The sequence below is a fragment of the Dicentrarchus labrax genome, unplaced genomic scaffold, assembly GCF_905237075.1.
Source record: "Dicentrarchus labrax unplaced genomic scaffold, dlabrax2021, whole genome shotgun sequence".
Lineage (NCBI taxonomy): Eukaryota > Metazoa > Chordata > Actinopteri > Moronidae > Dicentrarchus > Dicentrarchus labrax.
This window is the reverse complement of record NW_026136713.1, coordinates 419,732-441,269: the sequence shown is the minus strand read 5'-3', so window position 1 is coordinate 441,269 and position 21,538 is coordinate 419,732. Positions and strand designations below refer to the sequence as shown.

Sequence of the window (21,538 nt, the reverse complement as noted above, 5' to 3'; positions counted from 1 at the left end):
GGATCAGAAGAATATGAGAATGTTGACTGCCCATTGTCCCTGTGCACAAAGCCAGCTCCATGAAGGAATGGTTTTCCCAGTTTGGTGTGGACGAGTGTGACGGGCCTGCACAGAGCCCTGACTTCAACCCCATCCAAAACCTACAGCTTTATCGCCCAACATCAGTGTTGGACCTTACTGATGCTCTAGAGTCTGAACGGGAGAAAATCTCTACAGATGGGTTCCAAAATCTGGTGGAAAGCCTCAAACACTAAGAGTGGAGGCTGGATTTGGAATGGCATGTTCATATTAACATATGGGTGTGATGGTTGGGTGTCCACATACTTTTAGTCATATAATGTATCTTGAGCATGTAGAAAGATTGACAAAACAGTCAATGTCTGAACAGGGTTGGAAACTAAAGTATGCTGCTGCTCCCACAGGTGTCTTGCTTATTCAGCTTCTATAGCATCTCACCCTCTCTCCTCCCCCCTCCTCTCCCTTAAATAAGACTCTTATCCTTTATAAAAATGATGTGAGGGCGCCGCCTCGGACAACTGCTCCCCTGACTTCATTTGTCTCTTGGCAAGTTTGATGGCGCTGCGTTTAAAAACCCATTCAATCTTATAAACCAAAAATTAAATGTAGTCGACTGTGATGGGCACTCAGTGCATCTGCTATTTATATGCTAATGTACACTCAGCCTGCCAAGGTCTGGCAAATTATTACTGCACAGCCATAAGTCAGGTGTATGGCAGAGAGAGGGGAGGGGCAGGTTAACCATCACACACGCTCACGCAGAGGAGGAGAAAAGGAGTGAGAGGAGGTGGAAGTGAGAGCAGAGGGAGGGGGAGAAAGGAGGAGAGGAGAACACGAGGAGGTGAAAAAGCCTTAAGGGATGTCTCCATTGTCTCCCTGACAAGTTAATATAGCTCTCCACCTGGCTACACACACACACACACACACACACACACACACACACACACACACACACACACACACACACACACACACACACACACACACACACAAATAGATGATTTCATTCTACTTTTAAGGCTGAAATGGAAAATGTCTTTTGGGAATACTGAGTGTCTCTAATGCCACCATTATCACAAGACATTTTCCTTAAGAGAGAGCAAACGAGAAACAGTTAGCTTAATGAACACATTATACACAAATGCATTTATAAACACACAGTCATCTTCCAGGGAATATCACACATTAATTACACACTCTCTCACACAGATATGAGAAGTTAGTGGACGGCTGTGGACACTGTTTGGTTACTGCCTGAAGTGTCTTCGCTATTTTATTATATTTTTCTTGCACCCCAAAACTGATTTTGTTCCATAAAAAAATCCTTACATTGATTGCTAGGGAGTTTAAATACCTGACTGGGAAAGGTCAAAGGTTAATCCAAAACTACACACAAGCGGCCAGCAGTGGATGACTGCACATGAATTTGCGGCTTGTATATACCTTAATACCTTTTTGGTACCGACTGAAATATGACCGTAGTACCGAGAACTGAAAACTGTCAAGTACTAGAGCTGGCATGTTTTCACATTTAAAGGAAAGGTGTGTAGGATTTAGTGCCATCTAGCAGTGAAGTTGCACTAACTGAACACCACTCGCATCTGTATTTGATGACCTAAGAATGAAGACGGGCTGTGAAGTGTGTAGGAGAAACTATGTTGGCTGCCATACTAAAAACAACAAAACAAAAACACACATTATTGTGTCACTAATCAAGCTTCTTAAGATGGTACAGAATTGTGGAATTAAACTTTTAGAAAATAAGCCAATAAGATATCACCCCGCAATGTTCTATAAAACAGTTTTGATCATTTCATTGCCTTTATTATGAAGTACAGCTGAAGACTGACAGGAAAGGGGACTCATGGCCGCTGCAGCAAGGGCTCAACCTTGGTACACCAGCTCTACCAGGTGAGCTACCAGGGCGCTCCATCAGACTTATCACTGTATTTTTATTGTAATTATATGTGTTGTTTGGTGTGTTTTCTGATTGCGTGATGTGTATTTGTATGATTTAGATGTAGGGATTGGTGCTGCAAGCTAGTGGCTGATGCTCTGTTCTTCTATAATCACAAATGTATCAATTTCTGGCAATATTTTCTTTAGACAAATTCCTTGTACGGCTGCTTGTGTTTAGACAGCATTTAACATTTGAGAACTTTGGCCTATTTTGTTAATGAAAAATGATATGAAGAACCTACTTTTCTTTAAGGAGGGTATGGAAATAATGTGTTTTGGTACACAAACTTGGGTAGACTACCAGTACTATTATCAAGAGTCTCTACTGATAACCCGCCCTCTTAAATGCAGGTTACATTTTATCGAGCCAATCCGGAATGGATTTTAAAAATGCAGTGCAGGTTTTGGACCAACATCTAGTTGTAGCTCAGTACAGGCTAACAGCTGTGGTACCAGCTCCCAATCTCCTGCACTTTCATATACTTTGTTTTTACAATTGTCTCTAAATGACTAATTGTACTCACTTTAAATCAATCTGTGACCCTGCTTTCATCATTACCACTGATACCACTGACAATATATTATTCCTATTCCCCGTTTCTGTTATAGGGACTGAAGTCCACTGCTGCTGATTGATTTCAACATATTTACAAACTAATTAGGCCTAAAGCTTCCAGTGGAGTCTGACCCATTCAGGGCTTGATTTGCCACAACATCCCACATCTCTATTACCACCTTGCACTCCTATTCATTACTACCTAGAAAGGATCCCATGGGATCCCGCACTAATGAGAAAAAAGCTTTCCACTCCCCTTGCTATTTCTCCATAGCTTCTTCTCCGCTGCTTTACCCCATTATACTCCTCCACCCCCAACACACACCCACAAACGCACATGCATAGACGCACCCTTTGTCTCTGGGGAGCAGTCAGCTTATATGATGTATAGGGTGACATCTTTATTTCACTAACCTAGCCTGGCAGGTCTATTAGCCGGCCCGGGGCTTCCCAAACCCTTCCCTGTCAACGAGCTTATTCTCAACTGTCTAGTTCAGTTCCCCCTCCCAGCCTGTCTCAATCTGTGATCAAAACAGTCATTATTATACGCTCTCGCCTACTGCCAAAGTGAAATTACACAGTGCTATTCTTCATTTTACTGGGGACCTCTGAAAGCTCTGGGAGGACACCTGGAATGTCATGAAAAGGTGCAGGGGCCCTTCAAGGACCCCTGGGAGTTTGTAGAACCAAATAACCAAGTTTGGCCCTTTGGTTGCAGATATGAGACTGGTCCAGAGATCTAAAGGATAACCAAACACATCACACCCCCCCCCCAAACACACCATGTCAGTCCCAGTGGATCCATCAGTTCCAATTTGGAAACCATCTCCTTTCACATTATCAGACACCCCTGATGGAACCAGACTGTGTCCACAGTGATTTACTACATTTTACTCAGAAACAGTACTGTTTTGAGTCATGATGTGGCTAACATCTCTAACACAGTGCCACAATATTGCTATTTTACTATGCTACTCTGATCATCAAACTTTGTTGTCGATAAGCTGTCTTTGCATTCATGTTCAGCAGATGGTAAGGGCACATTTTTTCTTAATCTTTTCTTAATCTAATTTCTAACCTTAAATAATTTATTTTTATCTCTTTTTTTTTTCCAGCATGAAGATTGTATTATCTATGCAGTACATATGATTTTCTGACTGGTCAAATGGGAGGTGAATGGCAACGGTGTCAGAAGGAAACACAAAGACATGGCATCAATAAAAAATGAAAAAGTTCAGTTAGTGTGTGTAACATTTAGGAGGATCTATTGGCAGAAATGGAATATAATATTCATAGGTATGTTTTCATTTCTGTGTAATCACATGAAAATAAGGTTGAAAGAAAATAACCCTTTACCTCTACAGACAGCGCAGGTTGCCCTCCATGGAGTCTTCCATGTTGAACCGCCATATTTCTACAGTAGCTCAGAACAAACAAACACTGGCTCTAGAAAGGGGCATTAGCATTTTTTGTGCATTCCATGGACACTGTAGTTTCTCCTTCATGCTTGGACGGGAGCAAGGGAGCTAGATGCCACTAAATCCTACACACTGGACCTTTAAGCTTTCACAATTTTAACACACGAATGTGTGATTATAGCTGTAAAGCAATCAGTTTAACAATAAAGACATGCTAGCACTATTCGTAGCATGTCTGAGCATAATTCATGTTATTCATCTCGGGATGCAGCAATCACTTTTTCCCTCCTTTCCCTCCTTCTGATACATCTACAAATACTGATCTGACACCAGTGCTTTCTTGTTCCACATTTAATCTGTATATAATGTAATGTAACAATACTGACAAAGAAACTGTATTGAATGTGGACGGGTCACATAAACCAGATTTCTGAACTGCTCAATAAGGTCAGTATCGGCACTCAGCACTCCTGATCTACAGGATCAGATGGTGCATCCCTATATTCATCCATTAATTTGTTTTTTGACTTGTTTCTCAGGCAAGGTTAGTCATAATTCATATTGGATGCAAGCAACTAATCAAAGGTGTCAAGCCAAGCACATTTTGGTGTGCATTTTAGGTACAATAGGTAGACATTCCTTTAGGCTGTGCCAGAAAACTTTAATTAGAACTTTTTTCCAACCTTATTGTCTTCTTCACTCCTTGCAATTACTTTTTATTCACTACATGGAGAATGACTGATCAACCAAATTTTAGTTGTGCAATAAACACCCCAAGACTCCCTATGAACATAATGAGAGAGAAACAGAGGCAAGGAGAGCAAGAGAAAAACATATTACTGGTGTACAACTGAGAGAAGGAGACACATCTGGAGAATGAATGTACAAATGAAAAGGAAGGAGCGTTGGAGGAGAGAAATAGAGGGATAGTCTTTCTTTGTTTATCTCCAGTGAGAAACAGGCGGCCACATCCATTGTGCTGTGATAAGATGGGTTATCAGCAGTAAACAAGGCCTGGGCCTGTATGAATGGAGCCCAGAGTGACTGAATACACTCTTAAAAACAGATATGTTCAAATAAGTCTGCATGTCTTATCCTTTCCTAAACACAAGCCCATGTTTTCAGTTAGCAGCACTCAACAGATGCATATAGGATTCTCGTGGTCATAGCTCTCCCTGAAAACTGCCTTCAAACATATTCACAACAACTGGAGGAAACAGGCAGCTGAAAGTATGCTTCAAACAAATTAGGTCATACAACGGGTTGTCAGACCACATATGAAGACAAAAGTATCTATGGCTGTCGTGAACACCCAAGACAAGATGAGTCAAACATATTGGGAGAATGGTGCCCTTCACCACGCTACTCTACAGCATGGGAAATGGCCGGGCAAGCTCATTAAATCTGCTGGTCTTCACATTTGAACTGACAGAGCATTGTCATAGGGTTAGAAAAGAAGGACTACCGACAGACATGGCATCAATGCATCACCCAACGGAGGCAGATGAGGGGGGTTTGTGTCCAGAAAGCTGCCGTGCACCACAGCTCAGCAGCACCGACAAGTCTACAGGCGGGCCAGTCCCCGGTCTCGTGTTATCTACAACCCGACCTGAGCAGAGACAATGGATGGAATGATCTGAGCCATGCCAGAGCTGCAACAATTAGTCAATTAATCAATGAGTTGTCAACTATTAAAGTAATTGGAAACTATTTTGATAATCAATCATTTTATTTTGAGTCATTTTTAAGAAAAAATGTGAATATTTTGTGGATTCTTCAGTCCCCTATGACAGTAAACTGAATCTCTTTGGTTTGTGGACAAAACAAGATATTTGAGGATGTCATCTTGGGCTTTGGGAAACTGTGATCAACATTTTATGGACCAAAAAACTAATCAATTGATAGAGAAAATGATTGACAAATTAATTAAACAACAAAAATAATTGTTAGTTGCAGCCCTAAACCATTCAGACTCCAGAACATCAGGGGCTGGCGGATGTTGAACAGCTACCCCTCGCACAGACTTGTGAGGGGTTAGACAGAGCGGCACCATCCTCTGCTGGTTCCCTGTATCACACAGCTAATGTTTGGTGCGGGGAAACCAGAATCACCATCATCATCTCATTTCCCCTAGGATGTCAGCAACATGCCAGAAGCATGGATCAGTGTGTTCTCCTTTAGGCCCAGCCATCACTTAGAGCTATATCTCAGATCAGCCACTAGATGGTGTCATTTAAGGAAATCTCTGGTCATCATATTGAAAGGTAAAGAACCATTGCTCTATCTCTCTATTTCTACAGACTACAAGCCTGGTGCTTGCCAAATTAGCTTGCCAAATATTAACAGTTTTATTCACATGCTATATTTTGGCTTTGTGAAATAGAGCTAGCACCAAACATTCTGTCAGCCATAGAAAAAAATGGCCTTGTGCATTTCTATTTTCAATACTCTTCCAGCTTCATGTAGATGCTTCTTCACTCAACCCTCCCTCTGACTTATTCTCTCATTCAATAAACACGCCTCTCTATCTGTCTCTATAGCAATCCTCTTCTCTCTCTCCGGCTCCCCCCGTTATGGGAGACTATATTGAGAGGCCCGTTGAGAGAGAAACCAATCGTGTGGTGTGTCAGCGGCCCGATAGAGAAGGACCCAGTAATGGAAGGCCTTTTAAGGCTAAAAAGGAAAAGCTAATTATGATAAAGGGGCTGTAAGTTGTGTGGTTATCGCAGCGCTGGGCCTGCTGGTGCAGCAGACTGGTCCCTGACAGTGATAACCAGGCAGAGCGAGACGCCCGGCGCTCTGTCACTGTCACTCTGCCGCTCTGTTCAGCTAAAGATGGATTCACATGCTACAACTTTTATGCCTTTTTTTTTTTTTTTTTTTTTTCAAACACATACAGCAGTTGGCATTCATTGGTCCTTTGAAACCTGAAACTGCAGGCTGCTGCCCATTGGATTTTTCTTCTTCTTTTCTATCTCCCAGCACTGCAAGTATGCAGCAAGTAGCCCGTCTCTAAAACACAGACACCTCAGCTGCAATTAAACCCCCTCAAATAAGCAATTAGTTTGAGTAAAAGGCTTTCCAGCTTTATGACAAGACTGGTCTGCTTAGTTTGTGCCTCCATTTTGGGCCAGTTCGAGCAACAGCAGCATGACGATGCTAAGCTAGATATAGAGGCAGCCAGATAGACATATCAGCTGTCAAGCCATGGGGCACATTAGTGGTAGTGAAGTGAATGAATGGGTACATTCTCCCCCTTGCTCCCCAATTTCTTCTCTCTGTCTCTGATGCATTATGCATTATGGCTGTGCCTTCCTATCTCACCTCTCCCAAATGTCTTTACTATTAATATTTCCATCCTTCCTCTCTCTGTCTCTATTATGATATTTCCCTCTGGGAGCCCACGGAAACGCAGCGACGGACAGAGACATTTCACACTTGCATCTCAATACAATTATGGGCTGTTTCGATGAGTCATAAGAAGGGTCAGGTCAATTTGCAATGGGATTTGGTAACGAAAGTTGCTAACACTGTGGCTTTCACTTAGGTAGAAAGCAAACAACAAAGAATTATTTATTTTGAATCAATGTCAGCCAGAACACTTATTATTGCTTTATGTAACATGACATGTTGCTGCTCAGTAATTGGTCTTAAGTGGACTTCAAAGGGAGCTGGACTGTCATCTTCCAGTTTTCACAATTTAGAGACTGACTGGTTCCGCTCCAGCAGCGAGCAGCATGGCCGAGTGGTGACAAACACCTGAAGCTGCAGTTCTTTCTGTGGCCACTAGGTGGTGTAACTAGGGTCACACTGGGAACTAGAATTCTCATTCAATATAATTTTTTCCCAGAAACACATTTAAAAGTGAGACTGAAAAATTCTACTTTATACAGTAACATTTTAAAGACCACTTAAAAATTCAGAATATTGGATTGTAGACCTTTTAAGACCTTACAGACACCCTGATTGATTGATTGATTGATTGATTGATTGATTGTCCCTTGTCTTCTTAGTGATATTTTATATCTGTTCGTTGTTTTTGACCTGCTTTGAACATTTTCAAACCTGTGCAATGTGGGTTTGTGATGTATTCTGGGTAATATTTTAGGCACATCCATGGGTCAGACACAGACTATTTCTTCAGCGACACACATCTAAGTCTGTTTGATTCCTCTGAACCTGACAAAGTTCCAATTTGGACTTAAAATGTATAAAGATACATTTAAATAATCATTTTTAAAAAGGAGCAGATGACAATAGTACAACAGACGATTTTTGAGGCACAGAAATCACAAGATGCTGGAGAAGAAGAAATTTCTGCTTATATAGAACTTAATTAAAAAAATTAAAAAACTAACTTTTTCTCTTTCTAAACAGGAAGCAAAAGATCCAAAGAGATAGGAATTAGCTCAGACTTTTATCCAGGCTGAATCTGATAGAGAGGGACCTAGTTATCAACACATCACTCCTCTATAGCTGATCTTTCTAACTAAAATCACTCCTCAGTAAATGGAACATCTGCAACGTTGTGTAGTGATGTTGTCGCCCTGGTCGATTTGCAGTGGGATGCTGCCATCTGCTGGCCATGCTCTACACTAGCATGTACTCTCGAAAAGCTATATACCTTCCCAGAACATCAACCATGAGTAACTTCCCTCCATAACTGACTACAGGATGTATCTATTACAAGGATTTTGAGCTAACCCCAAATCTGTTGTTTTTACCTAATAGTAAATCGAGTGCTACATATTTAATTCCTGAGGTGCTACTGTAGACATGATGTTCAAAAGATAACATGTTCACACATTTTTCTGCTTTGTAAAAGAACATGAGTGCGAATATTGTCCTCCATCTGTCATGTGTTAGTGACTTGATGTAGCTTGAATCAGCTCAGTCAGAATGTAATACTGTATGGAACTCACCACTCTGCGGATCCTGGTCTTGTAATCAATGTGAAGCTCTTTGTGTTTCTCCAGGGCAGCTTCTAAAGACTTCTTCAGATCCAGTGCTCTTCTCAACAGCTGCTCCTCAGCACCTGACTTGGTGAAGACCTACACACACACACACACACACACACACACACACACACACACACACACACACACACACACACACACACACACAAAGGTGTGTGACAGACAGACAGGGAAGAAAAGAAAACCTGTTAATGAGATGGTTGGACAGACTTGATATAACTGAATTATGGTTCTACAGTTGGAACAGCAGTAGTAGCACCAATAGTACTAGCAGTAGTAGTAGCAGTTAGCAGTAGCACCTAGCAGGTAGTCCTCTCATTGTGTATTCTCATTTCTACCCACATGCTTTAATATGATAGTTGATTACATGTCTGCATATCTGAACCGTGTGTTTGTACCAACCTGAATCCAGCCCTGCACAGCAGGTAGGTGTTTGGTTTTTATCAGTTTGTGGAGGTCTATCACCGTGGAAACCACCGCCTCATTGTCCTCAGTCTCCTTAACATGAAGACCTGTAAGAATAAGAAGGAAAAGAGAAGGAAAAGAAAAGAAAAGGTAGAACAATTAAGTATTTTATTCCTAGTAAATAATTCCAGAATACATAGAATTTCTACACTGATGCCACTTCATCAGCTAAGCTTGCACACTTGTGTTATTCAAAAATATTGATCACACTTCTGGTTCAATCGAATACGCTTCAATGAACCAAGCGGGAAAAAAACCTGCAATACCTTACATGGAAAAAAATAAAGGGGTTTTTATCAAGTTCTCAAATCGTATTTTTTTTATTGCTGGAACAGTGGAAAGACTAACACAGACCGTTCTGGTGAGTGTTATTTTGTTTGTGTTCACTTTGAATGAAATTATGATGTTACAATGATACGCAAGGTATGGAGTCGTGGCAAGTGATAGCACTATTATGGCCATAAGGAACCTTTCCATAACGTTGTCAGACACCAGCAATCTTAATTGAGAAGGGAAAGATTATGACCTCATGCTATGTATGACTGGTTTAGTACAGTATTTACATATACATTGATCTGCCAGTTTAATCAACCCCACCAAGACACCATCAACAAATCTGATCCCTATAAGCTTCACAAAGGTCGGATGTGTTGCATTACAGTAGCATTACAGTGGGTGCACTGGATAAACTGGCATGTATGAGAGCTGTACCCACCAGGACTGAGGTTCAGGTCCAGACTGTAGGAGTGAGAGATGAGCCCAGAGTTCCGAATAAACAAGTCTTCATCAAGATGCTTCTTCTCCTCCTCCTCCTCCTCCTCCTCCTCCTCTTCACTACTTGCTTCCTGATCTTCCTCATTTTCTTCTCCATCTTCTACTTCCTTTCCCTTCACCTCCTCCCGCTCATTCCCATCGCTCCACGCTTTATCCCCCCTTTCCTCAACATCAGACCTCTCCTTCCCCTCTTCTTCCCCTCTGTCGTTTTTATTTTCTTCCCTGCTCTCCTCCTTCTTTTCTATCATTCCTTCACTCCCGTCATCTTTCAGGTCTTTGCTGCAGCAGGGCTGTTCGTCGACTGGTGGACAATCATTGGCTGTTTGGGAGATAGGGGGGCTGCTATCGGTTGTGTGGATGCCTGTAAGGTCAAACTCGGGGAGAAGCAGCCTCATACAGGTTTCCATCTCTGTCAGTGTTGCCTCAATGTCTGGGTAGGACTCTGACAAAGAAATAATACGTAATACTTATTAAACTCTAGCAGCAGGCTTTGGTGTCACTGTTCTCTTTGTAGTTAAAATCTTACATTGAACATATTCTAGCAATCTATGCTTATTTGTTTAAATTTACAGAACATTAGAATGATAACAATAGAACATATTTTCTTCATTTGGGAAACTGTCCTACAGATTAAATATGATATTTGGTTCAGTCCAGTTCTTGACAATAAAAAAAATCAACTGTTATTATTATTATCCCTAGCAGTGGTGTTGTTGAGTGATGAGGTGTTTACCCTCCATGTCTATGGAGGCTGCCTCCACTCTCTCCTTGTAGATCCTCTCCATCCTCCTCTGTCTCTCCTCCTCCCTCCTCCTCTCTGCTACTGTCCTGGCCTCAGCATCCTGGAAGTCCACCTGATGACATGGACACATCACACCACTTACAGAAGGATCACAACTTGGGAAAACACAGTCCAAATAGACAGCCATAGTAACAGGGAAACAGAGCAGGTTTATATAATCTAGCCTTCATTAGGTCAATACTTTGGTTTATGACCAAATACCTTTATCCTCAGCTAACATGAAGCTACTGGACAGTCTGTTATTCAACAACAAAAGACTAAATGTGCTGGTTTTGTATCACTCTCACCTTCTTAACCTGTTTGAGAAAGTGGTAGCCCAGAGCTAACTTCTTATACGCCATCCCATAAGAGGCCTGCCATGATTGGACAGTCCGGATGGCCAGTGACCTCAGTTTCCTGGCTACTTCTTTAGGAGGGGGCAGTGGCTGCTCCGAGTCAGTCTCAACTGTCAACTCCAAGAGCTCCTGCAGGAGCAGGAGGTTTGAAAGAGAGATGAGGGGGAAAATGAGGAGAATGAGAAGAGTAGGGGATGGGAATGTGACATACTTGAAGATATATTGGCAGACAGAAAAATGACAGTGTTTAGGTTTTTAAATAAAGATTCAAAAATGAGGTGCTGCAGTGTTTGGTGTAAAAGAAATACCTGAGATGATCTATTGGTCTATATGAGGCCTGTACCTGGAAGTTGTCCACCAGCAGGGTTCTGAAGTGATGTGATCTGGAGAAGAGCTCACTGGCTATCTGGAAGGCAGACAGTCGGATCTCTGCATGTTCCTGGTTGAGCTGGGACATCACTGAGTGGTACACGTGGTCTATGCAGTCATTAGACACTCTGAAAGGAATGACAGTCACAGAGTGAAGAGCTATTGTATGAATATTTGATATATACTAATATAACTATTTACCTTATCCGTATTCTTATCATCCTGTGAATTCTAACTTGCTCTTACATATTACCCAACAAATTCATTATTATTTAAATGGCCGCACAGTTAACCTGGGACCCGGGGCGCGCTATGCTGTGTCAGTAATCTGTCTTTAGTCTTTGGACTTTTTCTGAGAATTTTTCAAAGATGATTCTAAACTGCATTAGGTCGTCACTATTTGTCAAGTAGTACCAAAACTTTGTTGTGTGTTGAGTGTTTAAAGCCCTTATTAGTTTTGTCTTCTTTCTGAGAGGATGAACTAGTGTGTGAAATCCTCTGCACCCCCACATACTCTCAGCCCTCCATGGTGCACAGTTACTCATGCCTGAATGAGAATGAGAATCTCTCTGGGTAGGGATGTGCCCTTCAGTTAGCAACATACTTGCAGATTTTTTTGATTTCCTTCATCTTGTCCTGGTTGAGCTGTGGCTGTCCTGATGTGGTCAGCTCCTCCACCAGCTCCGACAGCCTGTCCCTCTGAGGCAACTCCATCACTGTTCATGAACACGCCTGCAAACAGCGATATAACACTGACTTCACCATACAACAAGACTGAAAAACACTGTTGTAAATCCTGGTGAAACGACAATCAGCTACACAAGTGATGGCGACATCTACACACAAAAAGAAAGACAAAATTATATAGTTACATGATAATTCAAGAGACTGAAAACATCATCAAAATAGGCACTGATTATTTTGGGAATCGACTGACTTTGAAATCTTGAGTTCTCTGCTGAAATAATGAAGTGCTGCTACCTCTGAAAACATTGGATCAAATGTTATTATTGTACACTATATCAAGATCTCTAGTGGTTACTGAAGGCTGTCTTGTAATATTAAAACCTATACTTTATCACTTTATTATTATGGCGTTATAGAAGGTGTCCTCCCACTGTAAAATCAGACAGTTAATGTTGATGCTTAAAATATAACTACATTTACCCTATATGCTATTTCTTGGTAATATGGAAATGGTTTATTATATTATATTTATTACATTAGACTCTAATATACTACATGCAAGGGACTGGAGGATACACATCCACCCTTTATAAAGTACTAACGTTATAAAAGAAATAACACAGCTAGCAACATCACATTTTAACTGCTAATTTTAAGTGAATTGTTTTTTACATTTTACTAAACATATTTTTATCAAATTTAATAGAAAAACACCAAGAATTATTCTATAAATCTTACCTAGAGTCAAAGTCCAGGTTGCGTTGTAAATGAATTAAAAGGCTAGCTAGCATTCTGCTAGCTGCTACAATGCTAACAAATGTAAACACAGCCTGTCTCTTTAAGCACTCACCAGCCGTTAGCTTGCTTTAGAAACATTCAAACTTCGTCACTTATCTCACTGTTAGCTCCCAGTGACCATAGCAACTCGTGGTCCATTCATGACTAACGCTAATAAATTAACCGCCGCTGTTTTGTCCCGTTTACATCTTAACATCCTTCTGTAGATAAAGCACCAGCTGCCTCCTTGAATAACACACATAACGTTACTTCCGTTTACTGCTTGTACTACCGGTTCGAATTTTCAGAATAAAAGCACCGCACATTTTACTGCGCGTGACCAAAACATTGATTCCTTTTATGTAGTGCTAACGTTTAAAAATCTATCTCTACTTTATGGTTTTTATAGGCTGTGGTGCTTCTGAATAGAAATATGCCGCGTTCTACTGAGAGGTACGTCTACAATGTTGTTCCTCCACTGTGCTAAACATTTACCAGAGCTTAATAACTAATAACTAATTTGGTTTATGGCAGTTCAAGGGTAATTAATATTTGTTCTCAGATCACCTAACTGCAACACCGTCAAGTCTGGATTTGGTACTGAAGCTAATAAAATACTGTACCATGAATAATATGTGTGGTTGGTATATTATGAAGTAAATTTGGGTCCATAATTGGCAATATCATTTCTGGCTTAATATGAAGGTAACCCTGCAGGAGATCCCCAACCCCATCTGCTCCAAAATACATAAACACAACAACATCATTATGAAGTCATTTATTTATTCTTAAATAGATTAAATTGAAATTTAAACATCTATTAACACGAGGAAAAATATCTCTATTCCGATCTCCACCACCATCCAAATACGTCCCAAAAAAAGGCCACCAATAAAATCTCAGTCGGTCAGGTTCATACTGACCAACCTATGGATCCATCATCTACAGGGTCAGCCCAACATCTGTGTCAGAGGAGTGTCACTTGTCCTTGAATTGCATGCAGTAGACTCTTGCAGTGTTTGTTTTTTCCTCCCAGTCCACAAGTCTGTGTACTCCTCTGTCTTGTATGTAAAATGTCACTGTACAATCCTCTCGTCATTTCATTTTGACTTGCAGTGCATCTATGAGTTCTACAATTTCTGCAAAGTAGCCGTTCTCCTCTCCAACAATCATTTCTGACTGGACCATCTCCTGGTACTGGTCCCTGAGAGAGAGCAGTGAGCCCAGCAGAGAGCCGTCTGAGCGGTACTGGTCCGCACACACAGGAGCCATGGCCAACAAAGCCCGCAGAGCCTGAAAGAGAGTTCATTTCATACACTATTCATATGTTCAGCCAGTCTGGGTTTCCAAAGGCTAAATCTGTTAACTTGGCATTAAAGGGGCTTATAATTTGTGTTATTTATCAGTATATCAAAGTCAGTCCACCTTCTCTCTGTAGTCATGCTCAGTGGACTCCAGTAGTTGTGGGACCAGACTGCACCAGCCCTTTTCCAGCAGCTCCCCCTGCAGGGACACCTTAGAGTACTGACGCACCCGCTCCATATGGGAGGCATCCAGCGCCGGGTCCAGACCGGCCTGAGAGATCAGTTCCTGGTGGAGCAGGAGAGACTAGCATCAGCATCATCTGGGTCATATTCTGCATCATTAACCAGGGCCAGTAGAACCCTTCCAGTCTAACACTAGTGTTAGCTAGCTTTCTTGGTTAGCAAGGTGCATCCGTTTTTTAAAAGAAAAAATGAACAGTCAACCTCTTTTACTTTCTTAGTGCAACTAAAGCGACTAAAATGCCATGGATACACATTGCTACGCCTCTATCTTGATTGACTGGTCTCCATGGTAGCAACTTGTAAATCACAAGGTAGCCACGGCCGGTAAAGCATACCCTGCTTTATGGTCTGTTTTACTCTAAATGGGACCATCATTTACTAAATGAACATCATGCTGTATGGAAGAAGACTGAAACTAGAGACTGAGACTATAAACTCATCAGGAAACTGTTTACTGAGCTCATACATTCAGTGAGAAGTCGACTTATTTTCTTACAGACTTCTATACAAAGCTCGGGGAGATTTTAGTTTGTTTGCTGTACCTTCTCGCTGATCATGTCATTCAACATGGTGACGATGCGTGTACGCAAGACTCCGCCCCCATCTGCCCTGAACAGCTCCGATAGGACCTGCAGCCCTCCATGTGACAGGAAGTGACGCTGTGCGTAGGGGAAGTGACGTAAGAGGGAGGCCACCGCAAACAGAACCTGACAGGAGGACGGTCACACACATTACTGATTCACTGTCTTTACATACACATAAAACAATAAACTGTAGTGTGTGTGTGTGTGTGTGTGTGTGTGTGTGTGTGTGTGTGGTACCTTCTTTTTGACTCTGAGTGGTTGTGTAGTGGCCAGTATGGTTAGGAGCGTCTGAAGGGCACCACTCTCCACAGCCTTCACCTGAACCACAGGGTTACTGCAGGACACAAACGACAGTGATACTGACACACACACACACACACACACTCCTGTGTACACATAAATCCAGACTTTCAGGTGGCTATTTCTCCAGACAATCAACACTTGTATAGAGCCTGAAAAGGGGTTCATATAAAGCCTGGCTCAGAAATGATGGGAAACACAATTCACCACATCTTCAAAAATGAATGGTAAATGGACCTGTACTTGTATAGCGCCTTTCTACTCTTCCGACCACTCAAAGTGCTTTTACACTACGTGCCACATTCACCCTTTCACACACATTGACTCAATGATGGTAAAGTCTATCAAACAGAAACTAACTCATTCATACACAGGAGCAATTCAGGGTTCAGTATCTTGCTCAAGGATACTTCGACATGTAGCGGGAGGAGCCGTGGATCGAACCAACAACCTTACGATTAGGGGACGACCCGCTCTGCCTCTGCGCCACAGCCACCCCTGAACATTTGTTTTCAACACTTTTTCTATTTGGCTTTTAAAAAGGGACATCACACTGATTTTCCACAGGTCAGTTCACTCATCATGGAGAGCATTTGTCAATGATGTCATCTGGCTCACATTGAGGAGGAACTTTAAAATATTTAACAGAAATCCTGTGTCATAAGCTGGAGTTAGAATGGTGAGGGCATTTAAGACAGAGAAAGGGTCTAATGAAACATGCTACTGTGTTGAATTGTGGGTAATGTAGGATTCAGCAGTTTTGAAGCTCGACTCATACAGGCGGCTGTCCCTCCTGCTGCATGTCGAAGTGTGAACAAGATACTATACACCAAAATGTCTGCCGGAGCCGTGCAATCGTGTGTGAATAAAGTGCAGTCCATTTATGGTTTACCATGTGTAGGATTAAAAGGCAGGATTACTTGCTCTCTTACAGCTCCCCCAGCTTCATGGAGCTACAGAACTAATTTGCCTAGTACCTCTTGAGTCAGACAGTCTTGGATTTTCAATAACTTAACTTTTACATTTGTTCATCTGTTCCCACCACTGCTGCTGCTCTACCCAACTACTGAGATCTATTTGTTTTTATTCCAAACTAAGTGGAAACATTAAAATCCATCACCTCCTGTGCTGATTTATTAGAACTTTCAGATGTGTGCAGCAGCTACAGGGGGGCGATGCAGTGTTATAATATACAGCTACATTTGAGTACTGGTGTATTCTAGGGGTGTTTGATATTATACAGCTGTAGTGGAGGGATGCAGTGTAACTGGCAGAATGATGAGCACACAGTCAAATCTTAGCTAAACATAATGAACACATTTATACCTGGCCACAGCAGAACCCAGGACAAAGGCAGAGCTCTCCTGTAATCTGAAGTCTGAGCTGTTCAGACCCCGTAGAATGAGCTGGAGACCCCCCATCGAACACAGAGTCTGAGCATTATCCACCTAACACAAAGTAAGTAAGTTATTAACACAGCAGTAAGCTCACATCTTGAGAGCAGCTGTGTCGGTGTGGATGTTACCTGATGCACCATGTACTCCAGCTCCAGCAGGATGCTCAGCCTCTGCTCCGTCGTCGAGTTGCTGCTGTTGAACTGCTCCAGCAGGCGCCTCATTATCTGCACACCAGCACACCACACTCTACTCAGTGTCACCAACAAGTAAAATACACAGTGTTGTAACAGCATGTCCTGCAGCTGCTTCACAGTAACACCCATCATCAGCTCTCTTTAAGAGTCTTTCACTGTGCAGCGGCTTGCATCAGCAGCTCACTAACATCCCAGACCCAGTCTCTGCACTGAGCTGCTTCCTGACCAACTAGGGCTGCTACTAACCATTATTTTCATTATCGACTAATCTGAAGATGTTTCTAGATTAATCTTTTGGTCTATAAGTGTAGGAGTGGTCGGTAAATCAACGCGCATTCTGTCGTAGTGTCACCATAATTTGTCCTTTTATTTCATCAAAGCAACGTAACAATAAACAAAACTTGCTTTGTCTCTCTAATGCGGTTGAAAAATAGTTAGCCCTTCCGCTCTTTAGCCAAACACCTGTTCACCTCATCAGGTGACGTCTATATGTAGAGTTAACACCCCCTGACGTCATCATTACATCATCGTTATCATCACAGCAATACCACTTCAACATGATCAACAGTACTTAATTATGATCAGCATAATTTGATATATATGGCAGCATGATTATAAGTTGCTCACATGAGCATGATATGGTCTAGGTAAAACACAGATTAGTGTAATGGCTTCAACAATAAGAATAACATATTTAGTTTAATTAGATGAAAAAAGCAGGGAAAAGCAGGAAATCTCTATATTGGTGGTGGTATGACTTAGAATGACTTTAATGATGAACGGATCATCAAAATGGTTGGTGATTGTTTTTGTGAATCGAATGATTGATTAGTTTGAAAACTACTCTGCTGAATGGAAGCCTCGTCATAGTTTCAGTTCATGCTGGATTTGATGCACTAGTGGACTCAAGTACGATTGACATTGTAGCATATTTAACACTGATACTAGTACTATTAATATACTGATAATACATTATTGATCAGTCTTATAGTTGTTTTAATGAATTCATCCCTTACTGACAGTGTCTGTGTTTAATGTTGGGGAGATGTGTGTCACGAGAGCTTGTGACAATTACACACATGTTTTACAATTTCTGAAAACTCTCCAATGAGTGATGTACCTGAGCATCTGTCTCCACCAGCATCTCCAGCTGAGCCAAGTCTCTCTTTAACTCCTCCAGGGGGCGGTACTTAGACGCCACAGAGTCCTACACAGAACACAGACACACACAGACACACACACACACACACACGTGCAGTTTGAGCGTGATATGTTGTTTCAGTCATGAATAAAAGATGTACCCACAGTTCTTCAGATTTTGAACAAGCTGAAAGAAGAATATTGCTCAACCTTGCTGTTAACCCTTTATTGTTCTGCTCAGCTGTTTGGTAGAGCACTTTTTTGAGTCACTATATCTCACAAAAGATTGCGTCCTTTTCACTTCACCTCCTTGCAGAAAGTTGGCAACAAAAAGGTCACTCCAGACATGAGGACTCTTTTTGGTTGAATTTTCAAAAGGTAAACATATTTTCTCAACATATTATAGACTCAGAGGCCTTAATGAACAGAGTTACGCGACTTACAAAAACATGCTCTACCAAAGGGGCTGTTTGCCATTTTACAGGAAAGATAGTGTATCTTGCTAATGTTATTAAAATGGACCATTTGCTATGAAAGAAAGAAAACCTCTGATAATGTATTGTTCTTAATGTTATATTTAATGTTATTCCAATATATATAGACTGATCATGTCAGTCTATTTTTTTTTACTGTCTAAGAAAATGCTCGACCAAGTGTCTGAACTGTCCTTTAGTGTTAAAGGTAGTGGTGTTAATATATATATGTAAATTTTCAATTTTTATGAAATAACATATGTACATTCACTATTGTCAAGGATTCAAGGTTATTTTATTGTTATTTACAAAGCAAGCTTGTGGAATTAAATTCAGATATAGCTCCCTTTACGCTACTTTTAGAAATAAAACATTATTAATGAGTCATAAAAATACAAAGTAAATGTAATAAGTATGATGATTTTTTGAGGTCTATATCATATATTTGATATTATTCTAACAGTATGATTTTTCATCCTTACCATGAAGTAACTCATCAACTGATTGTTTGAGCTCTATATTAAAAACCACATTGACTGCTGTTATTATTGCCCCAAGAAAATAATAACTGCAAAGAAAATATTTTTTCTTTCTAAGTGAGGACATTAAAGGGTTTCATTACATGTTTGGAGTTTTTAATCCCTTCCAATGTGTAGTATGAGGATGTATTTGATATTTCTGCCTTCATCTACGTGCTACACTGTTACCTGTTGGTCTGTGTCCTTGCTCGCAGCACTCTGATCCTCCTTTATCTTTTTCATGGCTCGTTTAAGCTCATCAGGACTGAAGGAGGACTGGGTCTCCTCTTTTTCTCTGCACACACATTAAACAGGTGAAATGAATGACTTACTAAAAGGTACTTGATCTGTAAGAGTCAGGTGTTACTCTGGACCCATACCTGTGTTCCTGTGTCCAGTATTTAAGCTGCTCTTCTCCCAGTCTGACCTCCCGCTGACCCGTCTGCAGATTCAGCCGAACATGAGAACCAGCTGGCACTGCCTGGCCTGCACACACAGACAGACAGACAGACACACAGACACCTTTAGAAGGTAAGTCTAAAACAGATCCAGATGTTTTTTGACTGTGACAGAGTACCAGTATTCCCTCCAGTACAGTACCTGGTTTGAGTGTCTGCCACTCCTCAGTTGGTTGGGCCACCTCTAAATCTCCTTCATCTTCATCAATTGTCACCTCCTCTTCTTCTTCTTCCCCACCCCCTCCTTCTTTATTTTCCACTACAGTTAAGGCAGATTCAGACTGCACAGACACAGAAAGCAAATCACTGTATCTTTCTGAAAGTAAGCAAATAAGATTGCAATATGTTATATATTATTATAATTATATTTTAAATTGTATTTTATGGTAATACATATTTATTTATTTATTGCATTTTCCCTCAAAATGAGAGAGCCCCCGACGACCACACACTGTATCTTCATCTTGTAGCAAGCTGGTGACATTGCTGTCCAAAGAATGGAGGGAAACATTCATGCAAAGAGCCACATCTTTGCACCAACTTCCCTTTTGTCATTAGGAACAGCAGTTTCCCTCTGGAACTCTGGTTAGCCTCGAATGAAGACTTTCTTAATGTCTAGTTCATGTCACACTGTCACAGTGGCTGAAGCCATTACTTCTCCTTTAGAGTCCCTGCTTCAGCTCCAGCAATCAAACTTTTCACATGCCGATCAATACAACAATGCCTTTACAGATACAACACGTATAGTATTGACTCACTTCTTAACAACCTGGTTTATTAAGAGTGAATGTAAATATATTGCAATATAACTCACCTTTTGGCCCTGAACGCTGGCTATGTGACAGCAATGCAGCAAGCAGAGAGCAGCCAGGGTTGAGCCGCTGAGTGAAGCTCCTCTGGATATCAGCCTCATGGTGACTGAAACACGGGACAGCACACACACACACACACACACACACACACACACACACACACACACACACACACACACACACACACACACACACAGGCATTAACGTCCAGATTTCACGAGGCTTTATCGGCATGGGAAACAGACGTTTACAGTGACAAAGCAAGGGTCAAATATATGTTTATACAGATTAGTAGACTTGCAACGTACGTACGTGTGTGTGTGTGTGTGTGTGTGTCCAATAGCACCTGGATCCTGCTGAATGTGGGAAATGAACTAACTGACCAAACCTCATTCACAATTACGCTGTTTTAAAGTTACCTTGTTTTTTACAGGTAAATGTACGTTAGGAAAATCTAAACGTTCTCTGCTCGTGTGTTTGTTTCCTTTATTGTACTTACTATTTAGTATTGTTTCCTGTTAGTACACTATATCAGTCAGTATATGTCAGTAAGCTGTATGACGACCACCGACCAGCTGTCGGTATGGACTCATTGACTGGATATCACTGACAGTTCCAGTGTATTAGCACTTATCAACCACCTACCCGCAGAACGCTAGCTAGCCTCGTGAGGTTAGCAACAACTCACCTGTTTCAGTGATGAAGAGGAGACGCAGACAGATGAAGACCAGTCTCTTTTATCCACACGGTTCCCGCATACATCTGAAGGCTTGCGTCACCTGTCACTCATCTCTCATTGGTCCACGTGAATCACGTCTTCTTGAGGTTGGCAAACAACTACACAGAACGCTACTGCCACCAGCTGGTGTGGAATGTGAATAACACAATATTAGATTATAGAAAATTCCTTCTAGCTCTTTAGACATTTGAAATTTAAATAAATAGTAAATAAATCAATAGTTTAATTATAATTTTTTCT

The 21,538-nt window shown here is 41.3% G+C and overlaps 2 protein-coding genes across 4 annotated transcripts in view; both read right to left on the bottom strand.

Moving 5' to 3' along the window:
- uvssa (UV-stimulated scaffold protein A) overlaps positions 1-13,405 on the bottom strand; it is a 33,321-nt gene extending 19,916 nt beyond the window's left edge. For 2 of the 3 annotated variants that reach the window (XM_051420514.1, XM_051420516.1), the window contains exons 1-8: positions 13,210-13,405; positions 12,277-12,404; positions 11,647-11,800; positions 11,256-11,432; positions 10,900-11,020; positions 10,108-10,608; positions 9,330-9,439; positions 8,874-9,002 (exon numbers count right to left, since the gene is read on the bottom strand). In XM_051420514.1, coding sequence (XP_051276474.1) covers positions 8,874-9,002; positions 9,330-9,439; positions 10,108-10,608; positions 10,900-11,020; positions 11,256-11,432; positions 11,647-11,800; positions 12,277-12,386 — 1,302 coding nt within the window. In that variant the 5' untranslated portion in view covers positions 12,387-12,404; positions 13,210-13,405. Of the gene's footprint in view, positions 1-8,873; positions 9,003-9,329; positions 9,440-10,107; positions 10,609-10,899; positions 11,021-11,255; positions 11,433-11,646; positions 11,801-12,276; positions 12,405-13,097 lie in introns of all 3 variants that reach the window. The other variant, XM_051420515.1, reaches the window with a different exon arrangement.
- Positions 13,406-13,899: 494 nt separating this feature from the next.
- On the bottom strand, positions 13,900-21,363 carry sil1 (SIL1 nucleotide exchange factor). Its single transcript, XM_051420757.1, has 12 exons — positions 21,248-21,363; positions 20,562-20,665; positions 19,890-20,028; positions 19,670-19,775; positions 19,479-19,584; positions 18,279-18,365; positions 17,093-17,188; positions 16,894-17,015; positions 15,505-15,601; positions 15,226-15,390; positions 14,562-14,726; positions 13,900-14,429 (listed from the first exon to the last, which is right to left on the bottom strand). Exons 2-12 carry the CDS (start codon positions 20,658-20,660, stop codon positions 14,232-14,234), a joined length of 1,380 nt encoding a protein of 459 aa, XP_051276717.1. The 5' UTR covers positions 20,661-20,665; positions 21,248-21,363; the 3' UTR covers positions 13,900-14,231.
- Between the last annotated feature and the right edge of the window lie 175 nt (positions 21,364-21,538).

What these genes read in the sequence shown, in the direction of transcription:
- sil1 (XM_051420757.1), bottom strand. Translation starts at nt 20,660, where the DNA reads ATGAGGCTGATATCCAGAGGAGCTTCACTCAGCGGCTCAACCCTGGCT. An exon ending in GCAAGGACACAGACCAACAG is followed by an intron (nt 18,366 to 19,478) that starts GTAACAGTGTAG and finishes TGTTCTGTGTAG; the next exon opens with GACTCTGTGGCGTCTAAGTA. An exon ending in AGCATGACTACAGAGAGAAG is followed by an intron (nt 14,430 to 14,561) that starts GTGGACTGACTT and finishes ACTCTCTTTCAG; the next exon opens with GCTCTGCGGGCTTTGTTGGC.